Source organism: Condylostylus longicornis, unplaced genomic scaffold, assembly GCF_029603195.1.
Source record: "Condylostylus longicornis isolate FDR11 unplaced genomic scaffold, ASM2960319v2 ptg000045l, whole genome shotgun sequence".
NCBI classification, from domain to species: domain Eukaryota; kingdom Metazoa; phylum Arthropoda; class Insecta; order Diptera; family Dolichopodidae; genus Condylostylus; species Condylostylus longicornis.
In genome coordinates, this window is record NW_026578014.1 from 1,526,767 (window position 1) to 1,548,176 (window position 21,410).

General features: G+C 21.3%; 2 protein-coding genes across 7 annotated transcripts in view; both read right to left on the minus strand.

Annotated features, from left to right (window-relative positions):
- Positions 1-2,059: 2,059 nt before the first annotated feature.
- The window catches only part of LOC129610626 (very low-density lipoprotein receptor-like), a 162,540-nt gene continuing 143,189 nt past the window's right edge, over positions 2,060-21,410 (minus strand). The window contains exons 13-16 of one of the 6 annotated variants that reach the window (XR_008697100.1): positions 18,590-18,720; positions 11,785-11,934; positions 8,992-10,770; positions 2,060-5,134 (exon numbers count right to left, since the gene is read on the minus strand). Coding sequence is in view for 4 of the 6 variants with exons in the window: in XM_055523255.1 (XP_055379230.1) it covers positions 10,726-10,770; positions 11,785-11,934; positions 18,590-18,720 (326 nt within the window). In the remaining 2 variants the exon portion in view is untranslated. Of the gene's footprint in view, positions 5,135-8,991; positions 10,771-11,784; positions 11,935-18,589; positions 18,721-21,410 lie in introns of those variants that run through there. The other 5 variants (XR_008697101.1, XM_055523253.1, XM_055523256.1 and 2 more) reach the window with 5 other exon arrangements.
- On the minus strand, positions 12,445-13,155 carry LOC129610631 (probable cytochrome P450 313a4). Its single transcript, XM_055523261.1, has one exon. The coding sequence runs from the start codon at positions 13,017-13,019 to the stop codon at positions 12,471-12,473; it is 549 nt and encodes a 182-aa protein (XP_055379236.1). The 5' UTR covers positions 13,020-13,155; the 3' UTR covers positions 12,445-12,470.

The following is a 21,410-nucleotide window of genomic DNA, read 5'->3' on the forward strand; positions in this document are numbered from 1 at the left end:
ATTTACAAAAATTGTTTGATTCTTTAATAGCATATATGCGCATTTAAATTAAAACCTATGAAATACAAATAAGCATTTAAACAGTTGCAACTAGAAATTGCATGTCTGCTTCCACCCTTAATGTCTCTTTCAATTTTGGTTATTATTCAAATCTACCATCGTATTTTCCAGTTCGATTTACGAATAAATTTTGGGTGTAAATGTAAAAAATTAAACTCAAACCTGCACCTAAAATAAAGAAATAAAAGACAATGGTAATTAATTTTTTTATAACCTTTTTTATTACAGATCACAGCAAATAATTTTATAGCAGAAAAAACAACACTGATTTTTTGAATTTTTATTAAATTTAAATTTTAAAAACAAAAAAAAAAAAAATTAAATATTTTAAATTTTCATTTTTTATCCTTTTTTTTATTTTATTTGTTTTTCTTTTTTATGATATTAAACCGAGATAATTTGGCAAAATAATTCGATTGAATATAATTATGTATGTATAAATTAATATATTATAATAATTATGTAGAGAAGAATATATAATGAGGCTAACCAATTAGATAATATGAAATCAAATTAACCAAAAAGTGAAATGCAATCAAATTTTTAATATAATATAAAAAAAAAATAAAGTTGTATAATATTAAAAATATTTCATTAAACCTTTTAAAGACTTTTTTTAGCACATTCAATTTACATTATTCAATATTCGAGTGTTTTGATACGAAATCCAGTAAACTGCTTCCAGGGACAAAATATTAATCAAATTTATTTGTAATTGTAAACCTTCGTCTTTATGAATATTTTCCAATATTGTGTTACTATTATAATAATTATACCACAATATTAAATTCGAAATTATTCATAATTGTAATTCCAAAAACTACATAATGCATTTTAATCAATTTGATTTAGATTTTATGTAATCACATGGATTCAAAATTAAATTGCCTATTATGCAGTTTAAAAATTTATTTATTATGACTTCGATGCTTTTATTAATTTTAAAATTTTTTTGTAAATTTAAATCTTGACTTATCTTTAGTGGCGAAAATCAAATGCTACTTAAAGCAATGATTGGAGAATCCAACATTCATTCAATTTATTCAACTGACAAAATGAAATGTTTACCGACAATACTAGTTGATTTTCTAACTTTTTACAAATTGCAGCACTACAGCTGCTAGGAAATTTCGAATAATTGCTGTTTAGAATTGACAAGCTCATAAATTTTAAATGAGTTGAAAGATAAATTGAATATGCTTAGCCCATTTTATCATTTATTTCCTCCGCGTTTTTGTGTATTTTTTTTTTTTGTTTTTGTTTTAATTTCTCATTTAAATTAAAATTTCTACAGTTATATAAGCTTGACACCTTGTTTCACGTTTTTTTTGTTTATTTTTATGTTATTTGATTCTTTTTGTGTTTTTGTTTTTGTTTTTTTTTCTTTTTATATATTAAATCTTCTTACCTTTCTAATTAATTATTTTATTTTTGTTTTTTTTTTTTTCATTATTGATAAAAAATCATGCATATATAATTACGTAGCTCAAAAAAAGAAAAAAGAAACAAAAAAAAAGAAAAAAAAACATAAATGAAACAATTTTTTTTTTTTAATTATTTTTTAACCTTTATATAATTATTAAATTTTATTTAATTAACAGAAATTCATGTTAATTATAATTTTTTTAATATTTTACAAAATAGTTCATTGTTTTTTTTTTATTTATTTAATTTATTTATTTTATATTTTAAATATGTATTAAATTTTTTACACAATTTTTTTTCTGTAATTTTTTTTTTTATTTTTATTTAATTATTAATATTTAATAGTTATCCTTAATTTCCAATTACCTAAAAATTTAGGAAGTATTTTTGTATTTTTTTTTTTTAATTCTAGAAATATTTTAACAGTTTTTTTTTTTTGTATTTTTTTATGAATTTATCTTTTTTTTTTTTTAAATATTATATAAATTTTATTTTTGTATTTTTTTTTTTAATTTTTCATTAATATTATATATACAATTTTCTTTTTTGGTTTTATGTTTAAAAATTTACTTAAAAATTAGTTATACATATAGTTTTCATAATGTACACAAGATAATATATTAAATATATTATTTAATATGTTCATTATTATATATTTATTGCATTATATAAACTAAGTTTATATAAATAAAATTAAAAAAAAATATTATTTGTATGTATTATAAAATAAATTTTTAATTACAAAGTTTTTATAAAATTTTACCACTTTAGATTTGTTGCTTTATTTAATACTTGATAATATTATTAAATATGCAAAGAAATAAAATAAATAGAATACATAAAATATGAAACTACACGAAGATAAGGAGTAAATTTGAGATAAATATTAGTTAAACAAATTACAATTGATTTATTTATATGCGTTTAGCAACACAATTCTTCAAATAATTGAAACTGTCTCTAGACTAACATTACAAGCATAATGGAAGGCCTTTATGGGCACACAAGAATGTGTATTCGTAATTGCTGATCTAAATACCGAATTCCAAATGTATACAAGTGGTTAGAGTTTTTTATTTTGAAGATTAAATCTATAAAGAAGCAGCATACAAAAAAATTACCCTTTAAAAACGAAACATAATTTCTTCAAAGATATTTTTAAAAAATTAAAATTTAAAATTGCTTTAACAGAATCATTATACATGTATACAATTATCTGTTAATATTGCGGATAATCCATAACAATTGGGATATACCAATTCAATAAACCTTTTTATATTATAAAAAAGAAAATATAAATATTTCAGAAGTTTTAAGAATACTCAAAATTCATAAAAATTTTATTTCATATGTAAATAATTAAATTTACATAATATTTTATTTTTCAATTGCATGTTGACATTATTTAATTCTTTAAATTGAAATAGTTTCGAAATTTTAGACAGAGAAGAAGAATATGTATGAAAAACGTACTATGGTTACCTTTAATTGTATAAAAGAATTATTAAAATTACATACGTGTTACATTGTATTATTTGTAATTTTAAATTTATATAAGTTTAATGAAATTGGCAAGTGGCACACGTACAAAGTAATAAACTTTTATGAATTTCAATGAATCTTATTTTTTTTTCTTTTCTCATTATTTAAATATAATTAATTTTAATAATATTTATGTATTTTTATACATTTAAAATTTATTCGAAAAGAAATAATATTATTGAATTAATTATTATTCAATATGATCAAAATTTTAATATGAATATGAATATTATTGTATAACACTATTTTACATACATATTTAAATTCAATTTGAATAACAGTTCAAAACATAAAAGTATGTATATGTATACAGTAGTGAATATTCAATAAAATTCATTTCATGAATGAATTTAATTTGGAAAATAACCTTTAATTTTATTTAAAATAAAAAAGAAGCTATTTTACATGATACCATAATATTTTAAACATAGGAATTAAATCCAAAAAAATTGATGTTATACAAATGGTCTGTAAAAGGAATTTTTTTTTTGTTTGTTATTGAATGCTGAGTTTTTTAAATTAATTTTATTATAAATTATATTATAAATTTAAATTGTAATTACAAATTGTATTAATTATAATAACAATATAGTTAAGGTAGGCTCGTCACCTACCTAGTATACTCAATGACGTAAGAAACTGGTGTTCATGGTTATCTACAATAACATGGCCCAGCCTTATGTTCTTCCAAGGAGCGAAGTAGAATTAAAAAAAAAATAGTAACAACATAAATCTGGTATCAATGTAATACTAAAACTTTTCATACAAATTAAATCAAAATATATTGTTTAAATCGATGTGCCTCAAATCTTTTAGAAATCTCGGAATAGAGTTTTGTTTTGTATTATTTAGAGTGCAATATTTATTGCTATTTATCAATATTCCATACTTCTTGTGGCGAAATTTTGAAATTCTAAAATCTTACAAAACTTAGATCAGCAATTATAAATGAATAATTTAATAATTTTTTTTAAATAATTTCATTTTCTTTAAATTACTTTCAATCATCTTTATTTTTTTGAATTATTTTAAGTTTGAAATTTGCCAAAATATTGTTTTGAATTTATTTTTATTCCTAGATATATGCAATTTTTTGATTTACTTAATAAAAATTTTGTTTCTCTCATTTATTTTATAGTACACACAAATAATTATAAAAAAAAAAACAAAATAAAATAAAATAAATGATAACTGAAAACAATATTTATATTTTTTATTATATTTTTATTTATTTACATACAAATATATTTCATATAATGTGTATATACATACATATATTTTACAAGTTTAAAAAGAATTTATTACAATTGTTTTTTTTTTCGTACCTTCTTATCCTTTTTAGCAATTTTACGAATATGCTTTTTTTTTCATTAAAATCTGAACATAAAAAAAAAAATAATTAAGAAAATTATTTTGACATTTGACATATTATACATAAGAGTATATGTATGCATTTGTGTTTGTGTACAATTTAATTGATTTTATTGGATTTGTGTTTTATTTGACAATAATATTGAGATTCCCGAAAACATGTCTTACGGACAACAACAAACAATAAAACGAAAATTTTAAAAACAATTTTGGTTTTGGTATTTTTTTTTTTTTTTTTTGAGCAGTAGAAAAGATTTTATTGAGCAGCCAGCTGTCTTCTGAATGGTAGTTTTGATATTGTGATGTTTTGACTAAATTTTGTATGATCAACATGTTTGATTCTATTGCATTTGTGATGTTATTCGGATGTGTTGAAAAGATTTGTGTTGGTTGTTTTGTTAATTTCAATTTAGTTTTTTTTTTTTTTTGTATACTGTTGATGTTGAATCCATTCTTTTATTATCTTATTTATTTTTTTTCATTTTTATTTGTATAAAAATATTTATTACAATAATTATTGTATATAAATGTGTGTGAAATGATTTTCATTAATAATCACTTGGTTTTCATTTTTAAATAGATGTGTATGTTTTTTTTTTTAATTTTTTTTTTAATTATGATTGTGTAAAGTAAATAATATGTTGTAGGTGTATATGTGGTATATGCGATGGTTTATGGTATGATTAAAAATTTTTTATACGCATTCTGTTCCTGTTTTTGTGAGCGGCTCTATTGTCTGAAATTTGAAAGAAAAAATATAATATTTTAATATATTTTTTTTTTAAATTGGTATACATATACTATGCTTATATTTCAATTCTGTTATGAAAATCAATATAATATAATTATCATAAAATATTTTGTGGACTTAATTAAGATAATTTTACAAATTTAAACTATTTGCTTTTGAGTGCGATACATGTCAAAATTCATAGTAATTATAATTTTTAATACTTAATTAATATCTTATGTGATTCGCTTTACAATACAAGTGGTTTAAAATAAGTGTTCGTGTTTTCAAAGTTCTTTGTCTCTAGTAAGAATCTTGTATTATAATCGTAAAATATCGTAAAAATCTAATGTTTTATTGGAAGTAGAATATTTTTTATTGTTATTTATATTATAGAGTTCAGACTGTTTGCAAGGAGTTTTGAAAACCTGATCATTTCTATTTAAAAAATTTTATTAAAGGCACAAATGATTTTGTATGAATTGTCTTGTGTTCTACAGTAATAACATTTAACCTCATTTATGAAATAATATTCACAAAAAATTTAAGATTTTAACTAACTTTTATATGAAAAACGATAAACATTGAAAAAAATTCGTATATAATTTGTACATACAAATAAAGATCCATTTTGAAACGAAACAAAATTTTGTAAAACTTTATGTTGTATGAAAGGCTATTAATTTTAATTCATTTAATTTTCGCATTCTCTAGATCAGTATTACAACAATATTACCTCTGAGAATTACTAGTCAAATTATCCATCGTATTTTTTTTTTTTGTTTTTTCTTAAATAAAATATTCATATTTTGGGAATTTTTATATTTTATGCGTGTCTACAGAATAAATTTTTTTTTATTATTAACTTTTAAGCACATATGTGAAAGTACAAATTCATTGATTAAAAAAAGTTTCCATCTGTTGGAAAATTTCATGTTGAAGAGAATGACAATTGTAACTTTAAATATAATTTTATAATTTTGAAATAGAAATTTGCAACATTTTCAGAAATAAAGCATGACGCTGTAAATGTGAGGTTTTATCAAGTTTAATTTAAATTTGTTTCTAAAATTAGTATGAAAAGAACAAAATACTGTCCATTTACTTATGTTTTTTTAAGCCTACTTCGCTCCTGGAAGGAAAATAGAGCTGGCGCATAATATTATAGATACCCACAAAACGAGTTTCTTGTAGTATATGTAATTATAGTTATATGTAATTCATTTAAATGAATATAACCTTTGTGCACATAATTACAAACTCTAATAGAAAATGTCTATAATAAAAATTTCTTAGATTGCTGATAGTACTAAACGTTTATTTAAATCCAATTTAACAAAAAATTTGGCAACCTTGTTATGGATGCGTTTTTATATGAAATATAGATGAATATAAAAAATAACAAAACATATGCACTCTGTACGGGCTATCATTTTGTTGAGCTCATTTTGAGAAATTTTTCGAAATAAATAAAATAAAATTAAAATTATTGTTTCAATTTAGAACATCAAATTCCCTTGATCATTTTCGACATAACTCTTCAAAATATCTCAGTTGATGTAGATTTAAAAATGTCGGACTATTATTTTTTGTATATTATTATAAACAGGGTGTTACATAACATATAAACTAAAATCATTAGAATAGGGTAATTTCAAATTAATTTTTATTGAACACTTTTGATTTAATTTTAGAATAATAAGGAATTAAATTAAAAATTTTTAATATTAATCAAATTACAAAAATTAATTGAAAAAATAAATATTAATTAAACAGAAGTGTCGTCTTTATTTCTTTAACGAATTACTAAATTTTATTATTCTTTTTATATGAATAGATTTTTTTAGTATCTACTTAATATTAAAGAGTACAAAGTTTTGATTTGGCACAACTTGTATGGTTATAAGTAAGAATGTATGGAAATATACATTGTATAATCATACACGAATATGTGTGTGTATGATATATGTACTCAATATTACAAAAAAACAAAACAAATAAATTTCTTTTAAGATTTGACAAGAATACAATATTTTTCAAATTATACATACATCGTATGTACTTTTGTATATATGTATATTGGTTTCTGTTTTTGCTAATGTTATTATACATCATTTGGAATGGTTTCATGAAAAACCCCCCCTTAATAGAAAATTTCCTTTTTTTTTGGCTATTTTTTATTTTTTCTTCATTTTTATAGCCAGTTTTGTTATGTTTTTTTTCTCTCCTTTCATTTATGCGATTTTTCCTTTTATTTTGAATTATGTCTGGAAATTTGGTTTGGTATTTCATAGAATCATCATCATCAGTTAACTTGACTTAATATAAGTTTAACAACAAACAAGAAAAAAAGCTTATAACAACGCTATGTCAAAAAAAATAAGTATAAAGAAAATTTTTATATAAACGTGTAGTCATGAGAACTTTGAAGAAAAAACAGAGGCAATGTAGAATGAAATTCTCACCATCTCTTATTTAATATTGCCATCATAGATACGCAACAAATTCAAATTGCGAATTTCATCCTTCATGAATATAAAACAAAATATACAACCAAGAAAATAAAAATCATAAGAAATAGAATAAAAAAAAAAGAAAAAACAAAATGTTTTTACTAATGAAATTTTATGACTTTTGGTATTGGGATTTGAGTGGTTTATTTATACCCTGTCAGATGGCAATATATATACATACTAAAAATTCATATAATAGAAATATATAATTTATATAATAAATTACATGCATGTATGTATATATATACATACGTATTGTGCTTAAAAAAAAAAGGAAGAAAAATCGCAATAATATAAATTAGTTTCAGGAGGTTCATTTTCATTTTCTATATACATACATACATGTACTTATATGTTTTGGATACATAAACGCATCTACATATATACATATATAATTTAACTCTATTTATATACTTGCAGGAATGGTTACAGTGTTTGTTATAACTATATTGAATCCTCAAATTTACGAGTGAAATAAATATAAAAAATAAAATAAATAAAATAAAAAAAATCTAATAAAACAAAAGTGAGAAATGACAATTCATGTTTTTTTTTCTCCTTTTCTCCTTTCTTGCCCCTTTTTTTCCGAAGGAAATTAGTTAAGAATGATTTAAGATGTCAATATTAAAATAAATTTATGGCAGAAAACTCACCAACAACTTAATAAATGAATATATACAAAATATTATTATTTTCTTTTCTCTTTTTTTTGTTTTTTTTGGAAATACAAGAAGTACCTAAATTTCGAAATATAAATTACTTTTCTTTTTTACCTAAACTTATATAGTGTTAATATAAAGTCCCTAGTCAATTTAATTGCCATGTTGTTAATAAAATATATCAAGGTAATTAATAAATTCAAAGATTTTCTATATTTAACAATGTGTTCAATGAATAAGAAAAATTACATAAACTTAATAGACGCGTATGTTGGTATATATAAACTATACATACATAAATTTAATACTATAATATACGCGATGAACATGAATATTGCATACTTTAGGGCGATGTAATTTCTAATATTATCCGTTTTTTAATAATATTATCTTTAAATTATTAAAATTTTATATTCTAAAATTTTTGACTATGTACACATTATTCTTGCGTGTATATCTTTAGCATTTGAATCGGCTTTTAAAGTTTTGTCTTAATCAGAAAAAAAACCGAACATGTACCCACTCAAATCTTCAATTCTAACTTAATATTACATAATAAAATTTATTTATAACCTATACATATTTGCTTTAATTATTAAGTACTTGAATTAAAAATGCTATACTATTAATTTATTTATTATGTAATTAAAAATAATTTTGTTAGAAGAGAAATATATACACATATACTTACCATTGAAAATAAATCTATGAATTTTTTAAAAGGATATTTCTTTACCATTAGTATGTTAAATTATATAAAAGCTCGCAGCGTGTAAGTAAAATAGATTTTTTTTTTTGTCATATGTTAGCAATAATATTTTTAATAAAATTCTATGTTAAGCATTTTAATTTAATTAATTGTTAATTATACATATATATATTTTTATAAATAAAAAATTTATTTTAATTTTATTAAAAATTAATGATTATAAAATAAAATTGTTTTATTTTTTACTTTTTTTTTAATAAAGCTTTAATTGCAAATCCATCATTACCATTACAAAATGAGGCATAAAAAAAATTAAAAATTAGAATAAAGAAAAAATAATAAATTCACAAAAATTAAATTATAAGGATCTCTTGTGCCAAATAAAACGAATATAATGTTTTATGTATTTCAAAGGAGAAATTCCTTTGTTGTCTTAATTTTTTTTTTGTTTTTTTTTCGATTCCCTTATATTTTCTTTGTGTTTTTTGTTCGCTGATATAAAAATTAAAACGATATAATAAATAATTTTAATCTTTGGCCCTTATTTTAAAATTTTTATCTTTTTATTAATATTAACTTGAATTATGTATAAAAATTTTATTTTTATTGAAATTCTAGAAGAAAAATGCATCAGTTGCAGTTAATATTGTAGAAAATTATAAAATATATTATTAAGCTATCGTAATAATTGAAATGAATTTTTAATACCTTTTACCGATATTTGTAGATTTAAAAAGAGAGATTAGCAGGAGCACTTTTCGATCAAACTCATTTGGTCTGATCATATTGAAAAATGAGTATGTAATTTAATAATTGTTATTGACGTGAGAACATGAAATTATTTTAGTACGGATATTGTAATATCAGAAACTAGTTTATATAAAAAATTTTTTTATAGAATTTATTTCTGTCGAAAATTTTTTGATACAAATATTTTTAATGTAGATATAAAACATTTATGACATGAAATTATTCCAATACGATTAATGATGAATGTTTATGAACTTGTTTTTACGTTTGCTATACAACGAAGTGATTTTGTTCGAAATTTTTTGAATAATAATTATTAATTATTAAAAATTCACATACATAATTCAAGTTTTTACTCATATTTTTGTATTATTTTTTGTTAATTTATATTTTATATGTAAATATTTTGTAATATTAAATAATTTTTATAACTATTTACTTATATATTATTTAAATTATTTTTATAAATTAAGGTATTTTAAAATGAATTTTAATTTTTTTACTCTTGTTTCATTTTTTTTTTTTTTGTCTTCTTTTTTTTTTCAATTATTCACTTGTTTAATAAGTAAATTATTTATTTTAAAGTATTCTTATACGTAGTAAAATTATTATTAAATTTTTTTTTAATATTTTTGTAGCCTATGTTAAAAATTATGTTTTTTTTTGTTTTTTGGAATTTCCATATATCAATTTAATTTAATTTAATAATTATTAAATTTCTAATTAATTATATTTAGTTTAATTTATTTTTAAACAATGAATTATAATTAATATTCAATTTTCATTTTTTTTCTATATTATAATTAATTATCTGTTTTCTTTGTTTTGTTTTTTTTTTTTTTTAAATTCTATATTTATACTTTCTATATATAGTTATTATTTTTAAATTTAATTAATAAATATTTGTGGTTTGTTTTTATTTTAATTTTAATTTTTATTACAAATAAAATATTTTATTTTATTAATTTAATACTGTGCAAAAAGTCTTCTCTGTGATGAATGTCGCATTAGCTAAAAAACAAATAACAAACGTTAAAAAATAAATTGAAAACTCGGAACTATTTTAATTATTTTTAATTTGTTTTTTGACTTTTTGAAAACTTTATTTAATCGATTAAAATTTTTTTTTTTAATTAGTTCGCTGATAAGTTGAAAATGGTTGATTTTTTTTTAAATTTTTTTTGTTTTTTTTTTTTTTTCGTAAAATTCTAGGATCAATTTCGAATTTTGGTTTGTTTTTTTAAATTTTTGTAATTAAAATTTATTTACATATTAAGTGGGTTTGATTTTTTCATTAAATTTCTCTTTTTCTTTATTAAATTTTATTATTTCTTTTGTTTTTTTTTTTTTTTTGAGGGGATATACATATTTTTTATATACATCTATTAATTTTTTTTTATATAGGTTTTTTGTTTAATTAATACGAATTCGCGATTAGTCTTTGTTTTCTTAATTATAAAATAAAAATATTCTAATTTAACTTAAATGTTATAAAACATAAAATTAAATTTAATAATGCAATTTCTTATAATTATAATTATTATTATATAAGTAGCATTAAATTAATTTTTTGTTATTGTGTTAGTACAATAATTAATATACATTCAATACATAATAATTATATAAGGATAATTTATGAATAAACTTTTATTAATTATGACTAATTTTAATTATATATGTAATATATATGTAAAATTATACATAAATATGAAATAAAAATTTTTTCCAAAAAAAAAAAGAAAAAATAATAATAAAAAAGGACTAATTTAATTATAATTAAAAAAAATATATTTTCAGCTATTTAATTTTATTAAAATTATTTTCTAATAAAATAATAAAATCAATTAATTTTATTAATTGTACTGACTAGACTAATAAAAAATAATAGGTTTTCTTTTGTTAGCTTATTTTAATAATTTTTTCATATTTTTGCAATAATTTTTTAAATAAATATAAATTTTTCTTTTAAAAAATAAATTAAATAATTAAATTAAATACATATTCGTTACGCGTTAATGCTCTTACCTCATCATCAACTGTACTTGGGTACATTCGTGTTGGCATATTTTTTTCCAAACTGAATTGATCTTCAGTTGTTTTACGATAAACAGGATTATCGAAATTGATTGATGTAAGTGTTCTTCGACTGCAGTGACGATAACCGAAATATGAAAGCTAAATAGAATTCAAACAAAAATAGAAAATTAAAAATAAATTATTGACAAATTATGAAGAATCTGTTAAAAACAAGGTTATAACAGTTTAAAGTATGATGACGTCATAGAGTAATTGATTTTTTTTTTTATTTATTAAGAATTTAAAGCTTAATTTTTGAAAAATTTATTGAGTTGAGGTAAGCTTTTATAAAGTTTTAGTGTGTTCTAATTTAATTTAGCAATTAAATTAGAACACTAATTAAATCCACCTAGCGGTGGATGAAAGAAATATAGAATCTGAAGAGTTAAAAATCGAATGTTATGAAAAATATAATAGAAATTTATATTGTAATTTTTGTAATTTCTTTAAATTTTGTAAATATATTAAAATCAGTTGAGATCATGATAAAAATTACAACTTTATGTTCAATCAGGTTAAAATATTAAAAAAACACTATATCATCTTTTACAAATATAGATCATTTATTTAGACCTTAAACCTTTGTGACAATTTTATATAAAATGAATTTATAAAGTATTTCTAACAAGCTTTATTTATTTTGTTAAATTTTTATTCCTATAAAGAAATTCAATTTCCGGATTATTATGATAAGCAATTGTTATTTTCATTTTATAATGTAGATCATCTAATTTCCATTTTGTTTTAATTTCATACTCTTTGATTATGTGAACCAATAAAATTTGCATTGAAAACATTGCATATCGCCAACCAACACAATTTCGTATTCCTTTTGTAAATGGTATAAAGCTGTAAGGATTTTTATTTTTCATATTTGTACTTAAAAAATTATCAGGATTGAATTCCATTACATTCGGACCCCAAATTTTTTTGCTACGATGCAAATGAAATAAATCAAGAACAATATTAGTTCCTTCAGCTAAAAACAAACCATCTTTTAAAATCATATCTTTTCTAAGTTTACGACCAACTAATGCTACTGTCGAAATAAGACGCATTGTTTCATTTAAAACCATTTCAAGATAAGGCATTTGACGAATGTGATCATATGTTACATCGATATCATCCTCTGGGCAAATAGACATAATTTCTTCATACAATATATCCTGATATTTTGGATTCATAGCTAACAATAATAGGCAATTGTAAAATGTATAAGCTGTTGTTTCATATGCCTTTATATAATTATATTATATTAAATAAAATTAATATTACGAACTTAATTTAATAAAAACAAATATTTAATACCGCAGCAATCATTGTTCCAGCCTCAGAATGAACATCATCCCATGTAAAATCTTTATTGTTATAAAACTCATAAAGTTGATCAATTAAAATATTTCTTCGTTTAGTAATATTCTCATCTTCCATTTTAGAGTTTTTATGAACATCAAGATCGAAACCATTTTCCTTTTTGGCAAGTTTAACAAATCTTGATTTAATAGTCTTTTAATAAAAATAATGCATTAAAGCATTATCAGTTTAATTATTTGACGAAACACAATTCCAAATTACCTCATCGATAAAGCCGTAATAGTCATTTCTAAGTGCTTCAAAATTCTTTCTTATTGGATGAATTGGAAAGGTAAAATCCAAAATTGGATCAAACATTCTTTTAACAATTAAATCTTGTACACTAAATTTCTCAAAAAATAGGATCGAAATTTTAATACTATTTTTTTAATTTGATTAATTGAACAATAAAACTTACGTTCTAACCAAATTAACAAACCATAGGGTAGTTTCACTTTCAAAACTAAGTTGATCATTTCCCATTGTTGTAACTAAAAAATAAATGTAAATTCGAACCGACATTTGAATAAAAAATTTCTGTTACATTTCGAAAAGTTTGAACTTATGTTTTACTTAAAATCCCAAGTATTTAAAAAAAAAAATTGAAAATTATATTTCTGTTCAAAATACTTACTCATTGTAGTATACAAGGTACAAGTTGAAATTTCATCAAAAATGTTACATTCACCTTTTCCAACATACTTTTTAATAATTTTATTTTTAACAATTCTTCCTTGATTATTGAAAACTGGGAAAAAACTTATTAAAGTTTTATGTGTAAATGCTTTATTTATAAATTTTCGATTATGCATCCATTTCTCATCTGAATTTTGAAAATAATATTAACAAAATTATTTTATGCAAATAATTTAATTCTTTTCATTTATTAATAACTTACTTTTCGAAACAAATAATGAATCACCAAGGAAATATTTAAGTGGAATATAAGTGTCCATTTTGGATATTGCATTCTCTGAGCTTAAGATTTGTTCAATTATTTCAGGATCAACCACAAATAGATAAGGTTGTAATCCCAAGAAGAAGAAAAAACAACTTCCATATTCATTTATTAATTTTCCCATAGTGTACAAGAGTTCTAATAAAATTTCCCAATTTGAAAATGTTTAAAAAACGAATCACCATTTTTCAATTTTAACAAATAATCCTAATAAGTATTTTACCATTTTTATTTGTAAAATGTCTTGCTATACCAATAAATGGTAAACCGATAGGACCAGCAATTTTCCATGACATATAATAATATTTTCTACGACTCCACAACCAAGATATAAATATTAATCCAAATGCAGTCCAAAATATGTATGACAAATGCATTTTTTATAATTAATAATTAAAATTTTTCCGACTGTTAATATTTAAAGAACTACGTTTAACAAATGTTAAGATTATTATGAGAGTTTTAATTGCTTTTTCTTAAAAGGTAAACTTTTTAATTTGAATTTTATACACTTTTCTAGATCAAGTTAATAAAATATTATTTTCAATGACAAAAACGCGTGTACGAAAATATTTAAGAAATAAAATTTGAGTTCAGAGATCTAAATTTAATTATTTTGTTTTTTAAAAACAAAAAATTTAATTTCTGTTTTGGACCCCTTTATTAATTTTGCTTAAATTTGATTTTGCTGGTAACTACAAAATTTAGAGCAAACATTTGTACAGTTAAATGAATGAATTTTTCGGAATTCTGCTTTCTAATAAAAATGAATTTTTTAGATATTTTAGGTAAATTAATATGCAAATTATATGGGCTCTTAAATGATCCCAAAAAGAGTTTTAATATTTTCAATGTTATTAAGAGACATTTTATGAGAAAAGGTTATTCCGTTTATTTTAGAAAATTATTAATTTAAACATCTTTCCGTTCTCCATAAAAATTTTTCTTTATACCTCGAATTTTAAATTTATTAACATTAAAATTAATGGTGAAAATTAAATTAACATAAAATAGCAAGTGAAAGCCAAAATATGAAGTTTCCTTTTGCAGAAAATAATTTTTGAACTGCATAAAGGCGAGAATATCTCTACGTTTAACATATACGCAATATTTAATTTTGAAAATATATTTTGAAATTTTTATTAAAAATGAGTATTACATTTAAAATATTTCTGGTAATTCTTGGAATTATTTTTATAAGATGGTTATGGTCTCGAAGAAAATTTTATTATATGGCATATAAATTGTCGGGTCCTATTGGTTTGCCGTTCATTGGTGTTGCGAGACATTTTAAAAATAAAGAAGGTAGTTTGCGATATTTTCTGATTTTAATATCAAGTAAATTTTCTTTTATATATGTAGATATATTGGATGTTATGGGAAATTGGAAAAATATTTTTGGAGATTGTTATTTCTTTTTCTTAGGTACAAAACCATATTTTTCTTTAACTGATCCGGAAATAATTGAACAAATTTTTAATTCTCATGATGCAATACAAAGAACGGAGGATTATAATTCAACAAGAGAATTTCTGGGTGATTCTTTGTTTGTTTCAAAAAGTTAGTCTGTTTTTTTTTTTTTGCTTAATTTTTGGTATTTTAAAATGTTGACAGCGGCTTATAAACTTTTTTTTAGCTAAGAAGTGGACGCACAATCGAAAATTTATTAATAGAGCATTTACGCACAAAACTTTGTTGGGTTTATTTCCAATTTTTAACGATCAAGGGAGAATTGTAACAAATAAAATTATAAAAAAATATGTTGGCAAAGGTGAATGTTGTGTTCTTGATGAAATTTCAACTTGTACCTTGTATACTACAATGAGTAAGTAATTAATATTAATAAAAAAAATTTAAATTGTAATTAAATTGTGATTATTTCTTAGGAATAGTCAATTTATTTGAAAATTCTTAAATAATATTGTTGTGAATCTAAGAAGAAGATTGAAAAGAAAAAATTCTAACGTGTTTATTAAACTAATTTATTTTTTCGATTTTTGAATAAATAGAAACCACAATGGGAAATGAAAATGTTACTTTTGAAAGTGAGACAACCCTCTGGTTTGTTAATTTGGCAAAAACGTAAGATAATTTCAAAATAGCAATAAGTTTTCAATATTTTTTTGATTTTTCAATTATATATTCCAATTTTATATTTGTTCCAATTAAGCATTCAAAACTTGGTTGTTCAAAGGATATTTGATCCAATTTTAGATTTATTTTATCCGATTCATCCAATGAAAAAGAAATTTAATTTTCTTAAAAATGAGTTTTGGTCATTTGCAGATCAGGTTTGAATTCACTTAAGTGTTTAATAACCATACATTTTGAATTATTTAATATTTTTTCAAAAAACTTTAAGGTAATCAAAAACAGATTTGATATACTTGCAAATATAGATAGTAAATTCGATAATGTAACAAAAAGCGAAGACAATAACATTACTAAAAGACATAACATTTTCATTGATCATTTATATGAATTCTACAACAACAATGATTTCACAATGGATGATGTTAGAGCTGAGGCTGCAACAACCATGTTTGCGGTACGTATATTTTTAAGTTTACTTTTGTCATATATTGATTATAGTATTGAATTGAAAAAAAAAACATTTTTCTTATTAGGCATTTGAAACCACTTCTTATACGCTTTACAATTGCCTATTATTGTTAGCTATGAATCCAAAATATCAGGATATATTGTATGAAGAAATAATGTCAGTTTGCCCAGAAAATGATATCGATGTAACATATGATCACATTCGTCAAATGCCTTATCTTGAAATGGTTTTAAATGAAACAATGCGTGTTATTTCAACAGTAGCGTTAGTTGCCCGTGAAGTAACAAATGATATAATATTAAAAGATGGATTTTGTATTCCAAAAGGAACCAATATTGTTGTTGATTTATTTCATTTGCATCGTGATGAAAATATTTGGGGACCAGATTCACTGAAATTTAATCCAGATAATTTTTTGAAAGAAAATATTAAAAATAAAAATTCTTTTAGTTTTATACCATTTACAAAGGGAATACGAAATTGTGTTGGTTGGCGATATGCAATGTTTTCATTGGAAATTTTATTAATACATATTATCAAGAAGTTTAAAGTTAAAACAATGTGGAAATTTGAAGACCTTAAATGTATAATGTCTATAACAATTACTTATAAAAAATATCCGACATTGGAATTTATTAACAGAAACAATAAATAAGCATATGCGTATGTTTAATTATAATAACATTGTAGATTTAATTTTTTAAATGGATTAATAAAGAAAAATTTCTACATGTAAAAAAACAACAGCTCTTAATATTTCATAAACCTTACATTCGTATTTTTCCTAATGAAAAGTGATAAAAGACATTATTGTTAGCACATTTGTAAAATTTGTAAATTTTCTTTAACATATCTCGTTTGTGCGAATAGAGTCAATGAAAAATAAAAATTTTCTATAAAAAGACTACATATTTGTACTTCAATTCTTGATATTAATATGGTGTATGTGCAAATAATCTGTGAATTTAAGTGTATAAAGAGTTAAAGAACTCATGAACTAATTTATGCTCATAAATTGTTTTGAATGTTACGTTTATTATTTCACTGCTATTTTCTTATATTTTATATCGTATGCAAAGTAAACATTAAACTACACAATATTATCTTATAGGTATCTATTATTAACCCGTAGGTCACACGATTTGCCATATATATCATTGAAAACTTTAGAAAGGTTATTCTTTATTATCACATTAATGTGTAATGTATAAAAAATTTACTTGGTTATAGTTTTATTAAAAATAGTTAAATACTATTTTAATATAAGATACTAAAAATATACTTTGTTATATATCAGAATTAGTTATCAGAATTGTGCTCTGCAGTTCCTAAAATTTAATAAAGAATATTTTTAAAATACTCAAGTTATACACACTCAGCATACTTTATATTTTTAACATTATGAAAATTCCCAAATTATTCATTAAAATTGTAAAATAATTTCAAAATTATAAATGAAAAATTCATATTTAAAGCGTTTTGTAATAATTTATGTGTACACGTTGAATTTTAAGCACATAATTAAATTTACATTTAGAATTGTTCAAATACTTGAATTATAGAAAGTACGTGTAAAATGTCCACTTTAACAATTATTTTAGAACAATAAATCACGTTCTGCACACATATACAATAATATACATAAGGAGTATGTATAAAATATACATTTTATACACCATATACACATGATATTCAAATTCCCTCACAAATATTATTTAATCTAATATTATGTTGAAAGAACTTTATTTCATTTATTCAATTTAATGTTAAAATATTTACAATTACCCATACAATTACCCACTAGAGTGTAAAATTCATTGGAAAATTTAATTTCATTATAAATTGTGGAGATATATTGATTATATAATGTGTATACTTACCAATCCTAGGATTAAAAATCCGATTAATAATACGGCTATAACAACTAGTGCTACATATCCTGAATCTGGTTGTTGTGGATGTATAGTTGTACCATCAGGACGTGTACCATTTCCATTTGTATGTAATTCGGCTATTTTGTGATTTGATTAATGTTTTGTTTTTTTATTATTTTATTAGAAAAGGAAAAAAACAAGAAAAAAAATTTAATTCAATTAGTTTTTTTTTTTTTTTTCAGAAAAATTTTTTTTTTAATTTTTGATATTAGTTTTTTATACATTGTTAATAATTGATGCAAATAAGTATTTTGTGATCTAATTTCTAATTTCAAACTACGACAAATTTAGAAGATATTATGTGGAGACTTCAAATACAAAAGGAATTTCATGATACAATAATTACGTATGTAAGTACAATAGTACGATAAAATGTTCCTACGGATTAAAATTCAAACTACTCTAAATTTCAATTTTACATATAATCATACACGTTAATATATAAAGTTATGAGATTTGTACAAAATATCTATTTCATTTATGTTTATTCCATCGCAAAAACCGTCCACTTACAAAGCAAATTTTTTCTAAAACAAACCCATACTTTAATTGTTATTCATTACAGTTGCGTTATTATTTTTCATATATAGCAATGAATATGTAAATAATATATTTCAACAGCATTTATAGTTGAAGTAGATGTATGTATGTAAACAAAAAAGTGTGAATATTCAAAATAATCGTACACAAAATGTAAATATTGTAAATTATTTCAATATTATTGGGAAAACTACTTTAGACAACACAAATATGTATAACCATAAGTGCAAACAACGCAAGCTATTAATAGATGAAATTATTGAAGTTTGCAACTCAAATCTATAAGATGACTTTAGCAATTATTTTTCCACTTGTTCTTTCATTATCTATCATACTCTTCATTATCAAACTCGGTTACTAATTGGAAGAAGTATAATACTGAAATAAAATATGTAATGCAGTAAATTGATTGTTGATCAATGCAGTAATCAACATATCTCAATAAATTTGCCAGCGATCAATTTATCTGAATCCGTTGATCTCGTATAAGAAAGGATGCGATTCATTCAAAATTCATTCAAAATTATTTCTATTCTTAGTTCTCTTCTTTCAAGCATTGAAAAAGATATACCCAGGATCTATCTATTTGTTAAGCCCTTAGCTTTTTTCCATTTTTTAATTCCAAAATATAAATTAATTTTTTACATTATGTAAAATTATGACAATATTTACATTATAAAAGAAAATTTGAAATAATTTTTCAGATATATAATTAAAATGTGCCAACGCTGTATGTCATATAAAACTTTTATACAAAATATGACATACAAAACCTACACGTTTATTGAAAATTTAAAATATGTCAATTGTTTTATAAATACTTAATAAAATTTTAAAATGTATTTTTAGTCAAACAATAAATTAATTATATAGAAAAATGTTAAACAATCTATTTTATAACTTGTTAAAAAATCTACAAAAAGAAAATTCTTCAATACACGTTGTACGAAATTATTTGGATTGCATCTATATAAAAGTAAATAATGTAGTTTAATAACTTACAATGTGTTTATTGGTTTCGATATTGTGGAGTGTTTTAGATGCAATTGAAAATTTATATTAAATGTTGTATAATAACTACGACGGCATTTACACTAAATTGACAAAATTTTGTTAACTATGCTTGAACAATATATTTACTTTAAATTTACAATACTTTGCAAGTTTGAAAGGATATAAGATTTAAACTGTACTAACATTATTCTATTAGAATTAATATTAATAAATGTAAAGTATATAAAATCTAAATATCTTCATAGTTTTCCTTAATAAGTCAGAAAGGAATATGTTATGAGTATATATTAAATCTTGTTTGTTTGTTTTTTAATTCTTTCTTCAAATTAATTAATTAATTACTAGTTTTCATGAATTAAAAGTTTAAATTTGTTCTGTTGGTATAAGCCGAATCCTAACATATCTCGTCTCAAATTCGTTTAAATTTTAAAATGCAAAACAAAGAAACTGTAAACAGCTTTTTATTTAATACGAACTATTTACCCACCCATGTAAATAATTTAACCATAACGTTAATACCGCTTTCATTAATTTCTACTGTTCCCCTAAATGTAAGCAACAAAAGGACATTATGATATTAAAAACTAAATCCTTATTTTTAATGAAGGCGTTTTTGATTAATTACGAGTACAAAATAGATAAAATTTGCTGCTGCTTTGGTCAGACTTCATTAAATTTTAAAGCTCTACCTACATAATATCAGCATTTTTCAACTGACGATTTTCTTAATCTTAAAATTAACTGACGAATTTAGTGAATAATTTTTTGGAATTTATTTTTATTTATGCTATTTCATCAAATTTTATTTTTTCCTATAATTGAACTCATCAGGATTACTTTTTAAAATCAATCACTAATTTGGTGAAAAGCAAAAAACCAAAAAAAAAAAGTAACGTCAGCGATTTTTCAGCTTATAAAAGAAAAATAAGAAAATGTTTCTACATATTTATAAAATGTATAATGCCACATTTTATTTATAAATAAAAAAATATAAGAATAAATTGATTTGAAAATCAAAAATTTATATAATCTTACATGTTGTCACAATACATACATACATAATTAATATACATTTTCAGTTTACGCATATATGCGTATACTAAAGTAAATGCTGGACGTTAACCTGGTTATATCATTGTTATACATTATATATGTACATTCGTAAACATGTTTTGTTTTATTAACCTATTACTATATAGTAGTAAAAATAAAT

Coding starts and splice junctions, on each gene's coding strand:
- LOC129610631 (XM_055523261.1), bottom strand. CDS start 13,019: ATGAATCCAAAATATCAGGATATATTGTATGAAGAAATTATGTCTATT.